The sequence below is a fragment of the Epinephelus moara genome, chromosome 19 (assembly GCF_006386435.1).
Source record: "Epinephelus moara isolate mb chromosome 19, YSFRI_EMoa_1.0, whole genome shotgun sequence".
Lineage (NCBI taxonomy): Eukaryota > Metazoa > Chordata > Actinopteri > Perciformes > Serranidae > Epinephelus > Epinephelus moara.
In genome coordinates, this window is record NC_065524.1 from 22,854,076 (window position 1) to 22,862,122 (window position 8,047).

An 8,047-nucleotide genomic window follows, 5' to 3' on the forward strand; every position below is an offset into this window, starting at 1 on the left:
GCCCGCAGCCTGTCGTGCTTCCTGCCTTTGCTGAGGGAAGGGACGGTGCTGACGGCTGGGAGGACGAAAGGAGAGACAAGAAAGCTTTAGGGAAGATATAAGAGAGTGGGGAACGGCCCGGGTTTCCACCGTCCGTCGGGATATTAACACCCCAGTTTTCTGTAGCTGCTGGATTTGTCACCCAATCGGCGCTAAAAATGTCGTCCAGTCGTCAGCATAGCGAGAGCTGGGCCATCCCGACCAGGACGGTGTTGATCAACGACACAACGCAGCTACCTCATGACTATTGTACCACCCCTGGAGGCACTTTATTCTCGACCACTCCCGGAGGTAAAGGGACATCCTGCATACTTTACCTTTTTACTAACAAAATGGCGCATAATTGTCTTTCTGTGGTGTTTGCACTCTCACCAAACCTTTCTCTGTAAATGTCACTGTGGCCTATAGGCTGCCTTGTCATCCTGATCAAAACAAAAACAAAGCTAAGCCCCGCCCCTTTGGCTCTCTAGCGGCTTTATGATTGGCTGGTTTGCAGCGCAGAGATTCTGATGCATGCATTGTTACCTATTGCATTTATTATAATACAGTTAAAGATGGTGGGGATGTGTTGTTTGCACCCATTGTGATTAAAAACAGCTTAAATCAAATACTGTGCATCAGCTGTGTAAAGCCAGACTGCAATGTGGGATTCATTTAGTGCATTTCAGATAAGGAAGTAACGTACAGTTAATCTTTGATACTGTAGGCCAGTGGTTTTCAGACTGTTCCAAGACACACCAAAGGGCAAGCCAAAATCTCCAGGTACACCTGTATTTATATCTATGTACAATATCCTCTTTTGGATCTTTCTTATCACAACATCAGGTAATAAAAATAAGACAGGTAGCTTTCGTGATGCTGTCTTGGTTGTCTTTGCTGGTGCTTTGTAGTAATTTGCTCCTTATAATATAGCAATACATTGTCCCGTTTACCACTTTATACATTTAAATGTTATCATCCCTTACCCTGGCTGCCAATCAGGACTTTTAACCGTCACATGCTTAGAAATCCTACACGCAAATGGTGCCAAATATGTTCCCCTAGAAGGTTTTTTTAAATAGAGTTTGACAATTTATTGGGAAATAGGTGCACACAATATACTAACACAGTCAGTTTAAAATTCAGTCATATCATTCATATCACTGTATGACTGGGATATGATATCCCAGAACTGTGCTACTGACTTGCTTTATAACTGAACAGACACTGCATAGAGATGTTATAGAGTCTTTTGTTGGTGGTTTTTGTCAAGGCTATTCAAGAGAAGGCTGAGACACGGGGTCAAACATGGGGGGATTGCACATGCGCAGTAAAATCTGGTCTGCACTTCCTCAAAGGCTCAGTAGATGGCGTGAGACCGCGGAATAATGGGGATGTGCATGCATGTCATTTTCACAGCTTATTACTGGACTGTCACTGGTGGCCTGCGTTGTGGGTGAGAATGACAGAGATGCAATTCCGACAACTACAGGCAGCCGCCGTCCAAAAATCCAAGCAGACTGCACCAAGCGCAGTCCTTGATCGCCTGAGCGGATCCTGCGCTTTTTATCTAGCGCCCCTGCTGTCACCCTCCAGCATTGCAGCTCAAGTTACACTGCACATGTGCAATCCCCCCATGTTTGATCCCGTGTCTCAGCCTTCTATTGAATAGCCTTGGTTTTTGTTCACTTCACTTCCTGTTCATTTGTCACATCTGTACAGTAGCCACACAGGACCAAAATAGAGATTTGCAGTGGTCAAAATAGACAGGAACAAAGTAATCTCACATATTTAACAACCTATTCAATATTACACTAAAATATATTTCTCTCTGTATTAAAGCAAATCATACCATCTAACGATAAAACAAACTTATCACTGATTAATGGAGCTTACAGAGTTTTTCTTTGAACATGGGCATATTTTTAAGGTAGCAATCTAAATTAATCACAAGGGCCTGTTTTCTGCCTAACATATTGTCGGAGGGCCCACTCTCTCTATGGGCCCCCTTCCCCCATGTGTCCCAGTGCAACCGCCCTGCCCGTACTGTCTTTATTTGCACCTCTGTTATTCAGTGTAGAATTATATAAAATGGAGAAATGCAGCTTGAACAACGCCTTACTTACTTATAAAATTAACTGCACCATATAACTGCTGGAATTGAGCCAGTGTCATAATTATTAGTTCCCCCTGTGCTTCTCTGCCATGACAAGTGTCTGCTGTGAGAAAGATCAATGGATCTAGTTACTGTGGGAACTAAAGCCTCTGTATGTTTGATGCCAGCAAGCCTGTCAAGATCAAGGTGAACAAGATTTACTCAGAGAGCAAACAACATGCACAGTGCAAAGCAGCCTGATTTTTTTTTAACTGAAAACAAAAACTTGTCAGTCAGTTCCAAACTGTGACGAAGTCTAGCTTGCTCTCCCTGTCAGTGACGTTGGAAAACCTTTTGTATTTTGTGTGTATAAAAACTCTGGCAGTGTGGGTAGTGTTAAGTGTCTTTTGCAGAATGCCCTGCACCACACTGGACCAAGAGTTGGTTTTGCTTGTTCAGAAACAGTGAGGCAGCCAGCTGGCAACAAATCTGTGTATCATGGTGAATCTTGGTGCATATTTGATCATAGTTTGGTCTGAGTTTGAGAGAGACGGGCAGCTCTTTCTTGATCCAGTTCTATACTCTTTATTAGGGATGCCTGATAATATCGGCACGTCATCGGTATCGGCCGCAATTGGCCTTAAAATTAGATATTCGAATCGGCCATCATGCTTTTCCTTATTTTCCACAATGAATGAATATTACATACATTGAAAAGCATTGTATTTCATGTCACCATCTGCTGGTGGGCTGTCAGGATAAGAGTATTCATGTATAATATAATGTTAAGTCCACCACAGAAGAGACTTGATGATCGCAAAATTAGGTGAAGAAAAAAGTGGATATATCAATATTGGTGTCAGTTATGGGCCAAATAAATTGTTATGTATCGGCATAACAGATATCGGCAAAAAAAATTCAACACCGTGGATCCCTACGTCCCTCTTCATGGCCATGGTGGTCCTTGCACCTTGATGAAGCCCTTAGGGTTGAAATCGGTTGGTGTTTTAATGTAAGAAGCCATGTTTTTTTAACAGAGGCTAGCTTTATTCTTGTGCATTTGATCCTGCTCCACACAAGTGCCTGAAGTTCATACTTTCTTCCCATGTGTTGACCCTTTACTTCAAGAGCACCTGTGTTTTTTCTGGAGTCCTTGACCACACTGCTACCTCGTTCTCCAATCACTAAAATTAGGTTTGGAAAAAAGTAGACATCAATATCAGTTATCGGCTAAATAAATTGCTATATATCAGCATATCGGATATCTGCAAAAAATTCAATATCATCCATCCCTACTCTTTATGTCCATGGTTGCCGTAGGTGTACAAAAATGAGGATGTACAATCTGTCGTTCGAGCAACAGCCCCAGGGCTAGCGAACATCTGCCAGATGACACAAAACAGCAGCTATATTTTCCACTGGCAAATGAGCAGGGAAATGTGGAGATCTGGGCGCTGGCAAGATAAACGGAAGTTAATCATAATTCATTCACACATACTGCCCACATTGGTATCATACAGAGTTGGTTGAAAATCTGCAAAGTATCTCGTTAACGGGCATGACGAAAAGTTTGGTAACCAATCTTGTTTATCTTTCACATTTCTTTTCTTTGTTTTTCATTGTCAAAGCCCTGCCCCAGCCTCAGAACATAATGAAACTGACAGGGATATGAGTGTTTAACTAAAGACTACTTGTTGTAAGAGAAGTAGATGATTTGAGACTGAGTGGCTTCAATCTAGGCCTCCTGGATGAAGGCCAGCCTTTTGACTCACAACACATTTAATAGCACCCACATCACATGCTTCCTTGGATAGAGCAGGAGTGACTAAAACTTGATGCCTGTCCTGTTGCAGGAACCCGGATCATCTATGACCGTAAGTTCCTACTGGAAAAGCGTAACTCTCCCATTGCCCAGACTCCCCCAGCCCACCTGCCTGTCATCCCTGGAGTGACCAGCCAAAAAGTCCTGAGAGAGAACAAGAAGAACGAAGCCAACAACCACATCAACAACCATGATGGCAAGCCCAAAACCGGTAAGAGCGAAACAGGAAGTGTGTTGTTGTTCCAGTCACCTGAACTGCTCTTCTCAAACATGTAACAAATACACCCTCTGTTGTTGTTGTGTAATTATTCCACTTTATGAGCACCATGATAATTAAACAACCCAGCCTGTTCCAGACATGTCCCAACACCTTTCTGTCTCTGTGTTCTAGGTGATGATGCTCAGTTTGAGATGGACATCTAACAGACTGGAACGACACCAGCAAAAGCAAATGACCTGGCATCACCCGTGCCAGTGGCTTGGCTTGTAGAAACCAATGTTGTGAGCCCTCATGGCAGCCATCTTCTTTAGCTCTCTGTCTCGCTGCTGGATGTAATGTGTGTAAACCATGGGGATTCAGTGTATCATACATACCGGTACAGTGTGGCCAATTCTGGAAACTGGGTTTATTTTGTAAAGATTTCCATGGTTACCAGTAGCTGTACAAACCACACAAACAAGGGAGCACACCTGAATATTATCCACCCAGACACATCGTCCAATTAGCAGATCACAGTGCTCATCTTACAGCTTCCTGTGAGTTCAGATCTTTAACAGAGCACACGGTAAAACTGACAATATTCCAAGTTAATTGGGGGAGGAAGTGGTCGTTCTTTAGTACTGGCCTTAGAATCAGGAAAACGCTTTGATATTCAACACACTCTCTGGTTTGAAAACCCTTGTAAGCATGTTATTTAAGTGATTTTTTCCTTCTTTTTTTTTTGGTTTTTGGAACTACTTGAAAAGCTCCACAATCTGTTATCGGTTGTTTGGTCTGTTTAGTTTCCCGTGATGGTATGCAAAGGGACGCAGTGTTTTTATTTTGCGATTGGGTAAAGATTTCATGCCATTCCAAGACTTTGATTTCCAGTACCAACACAAGTCTGTGTGAGTTTCCAATTTTCAGGGGAGAACGTTTTTTAAAATGGACTTTAGGCCGTGATTAAATTGTTCCGTAACAATAAAATGATCCCAACAGTGGAGAACATGCTTTCTTTTAGAAATAGAAGACCTCTGCCGAACGCAAATGTGCTTTATCGCAATGTTAACGAAAGCAGAAAATAAATTGCTCCGTGATTCGGATCCATTCCAAAATGTAATGGGTTCGTCCATTGCCCATGGTACACACTTCCACCAAGTTTCATGACCGTCAGGCCAGTAGTCTTTGTATTCCTGCTAACAGACAAACAAACCGTAAGCATAACCTCCTTGGCGGAGGTAATAAAATTTCAGCACATTGATATCAATATCAATATGGAATCATCACTATTGTGACCTTTCTGTGAATCTTACTACAGATTTCTCTGCTCCTGAGAAAAGTCGACACACTTTCCTCAAGATTTGATGTCACTTTGACCGAACTGGTTTGTTTTGTCGGCGCAATTTTTGCGTTCGTAATTTGATAAATCTTTAAAAAGCATGTAAAACCCTTCAACATCTGTCGGGTAAGTTTTGAATATTAAATTAATGCGGAAATATTCCAGTGGTCATCTTTGGGTCATGAGCAAGATTTTTAGAAAAACTTGAAACTACCCAGATGTTTTATATGCATTTTATTTTATAAAACACTTTCTCAGTATTGAGAGTATTCGTTTGGGTATCAGTGCTGTCGAGCCTTTGGATTTGTTACCAGAAGACCTTGTTTGCATCAGGCTAGATGGATGCTGTTCCCTTAATCTACAGATCTGTCCCCAGTGTCCTTAATCCATTACCTTATTCTCTTCATGTGTCATGTCTGTCCATGCCTTACTTTACATCAGATGCAGTAAAACTAGAACTAGGTTCCTAGTCATCAATTTGTACTTTCCGACAGATGTTTATTTTTTCACTGTAACATTGAACAGGTGACATTGTTCTTGGCAATTGAGCAAAACAGAAAATTTATATGGTTTTAGATTTATTTTTCCTCCTTTAAGCAGCTGTGAAGTTTTGAAGTGTGATGGCACACATGGCATTTTGGGATTCTGAAGTTGGCGATGTGGTTAAAAAAAAAGCCACACTCATAGTCCTGTCTGCTAATTGTGCTCTGTCCAAGTAGCAGCTCCTAACTTGGCAAATGAATCACCATGAAGCTCCCGTTTTTACATTCAAGTTTCATTCACACCACAAGTTTGTTTCTCTGTATGACTGGAACCACTGAATGGCTGAAATGATGTCTATCAAACATTTTTTTTCCTTTTTTGGCTTTGTAATTAATTCTGGCCATGTTTGGTGACAAATACATAGAAGGGGTTGCTTGAACCCGATTTGCATTGCACATTTTTAGCGATAAAACTCTTTATATTATGGCATCATAAATTCAGATTGCGGAATTATTTCAAATCAGTTTGGTTTGACAATGAGGGCTTAACATTGTGTGTTGAAAGAGATTTGAAACAAACTTACTGTAACTTTCTGTTATGATTTTAAGTAACTTTATTTTAAATGAAACTCCAATGCCAGTGGACACTGTTGCTGCAAGATCAATAAAGTTCCTTAACAAAGAAAACAAGAGGTTGTGTTTATCATTGTCTCTGTTGGAGGAATGGAGTCATTTAACATATCTTACAGAGGACTGATGTTCTCGCTGAGTTTCAGCGAGGAGCAAGAGAATCTCTTCTGAATGGTTTTACCACAATGTTTGTCAGTATGTTGTCACAGTAACTCTGATTCATGCTGTGCAGCAGAGTGGAGCCCTCTCTCCACATCTGAAATGTCACATCACAAGTGCTCATTAACAAACTAAAAATAAAATCTCTGCAAACATTTTCTGTTATTGCACCCACTCATTTTCCTGTTCACAGAATTCTATGTTTTTACACAACTAGCCATTGATATATCTCTCACAGATGATTGAATAAAGGCAATATATAGTAATTATGTTCGGCATTTAACCAGGTATACATGACCTCATAATGACATGAGATATGTCTTCTTCATGCATACATCCATACCTGGATTCCCAGCTGGGCAAAGAAGACAACTGCCGTGGGGCCCCAGACTCCAAGGGGTCTCAAAATGTTGTACAATCACTGTATGACAACTGGTTTTTGAAATTTGATTATAGTGCAATTTTGTACAATTAAAACACAAAAAAGGCAAGAAAAATAAATAATTAAATACAGTTCAGAGGGCTTATTTGAAGCCGCCACCTAATAACATTTTCATTAAGTTATTAAGAACTCAAATTGATGAATTGCAGATTTTAAGAGAATTTACATCACTGAAACACAAAATCAAATGGGGTGGAGGGGCCAATATTTAACTTCTTTTATAATTTAAAACTACATTTTAATTAATACTTTCTTTACATATAGTGTGTGAACATAGTGCATATTTCTAAATAAACATTTGTTGAATCTAATTTACATGGGGCCAGGTTGTGTTAACCGACATACACGGCGTACAAAAAGTTTGGAGGTTGGAGTCACCAGGGGCCCAACATCAAAATTAGGCCCTGGGCCCCTACAATAGGTGGACCTGGACATGCATACGTCCAAAACACAAATATTTTGTACATTTTCATAACTAAATTATGAATTGCCTCCTGTTATCTCTAGTTACATTGATAATACTGAGGCTGTTGACATCTCACTGCCTCATCCTCTTAAGTGAATGGAACTGGCAGTCGTTGCATCACTGACACCTAGTGGACTAAAGAGGAACTGCAGCTGGTTTTACCTGAGACTACCCACAGTATACCTCACATTTTCCACAGCAGGTCCTCCTATACTGGAAACTGATTTATAACACAGCTCTTCAAACAGGAATAACACATGCATCTTGTTTAAAAGAAAATAATTATGTTATCATGATTGGGTGGAGAGAGGTATTTGGTCAATCTTCAAGGAGTGGGAATTTTCGTTTTCAGCGTGAGGTGTGCAAAGAAACAATATTCAGTGGTGTGGTTTCCA

The 8,047-nt window shown here is 40.7% G+C and overlaps 1 protein-coding gene across 1 annotated transcript; it reads left to right on the forward strand.

Moving 5' to 3' along the window:
• On the forward strand, positions 1–6,645 carry eif4ebp2 (eukaryotic translation initiation factor 4E binding protein 2). The gene is made up of 3 exons (XM_050071174.1): positions 1–330; positions 3,967–4,146; positions 4,327–6,645. The coding sequence occupies exons 1-3, from the start codon at positions 198–200 to the stop codon at positions 4,356–4,358; spliced, it is 345 nt and encodes a 114-aa protein (XP_049927131.1). The 5' UTR covers positions 1–197; the 3' UTR covers positions 4,359–6,645.
• Positions 6,646–8,047: the final 1,402 nt, after the last annotated feature.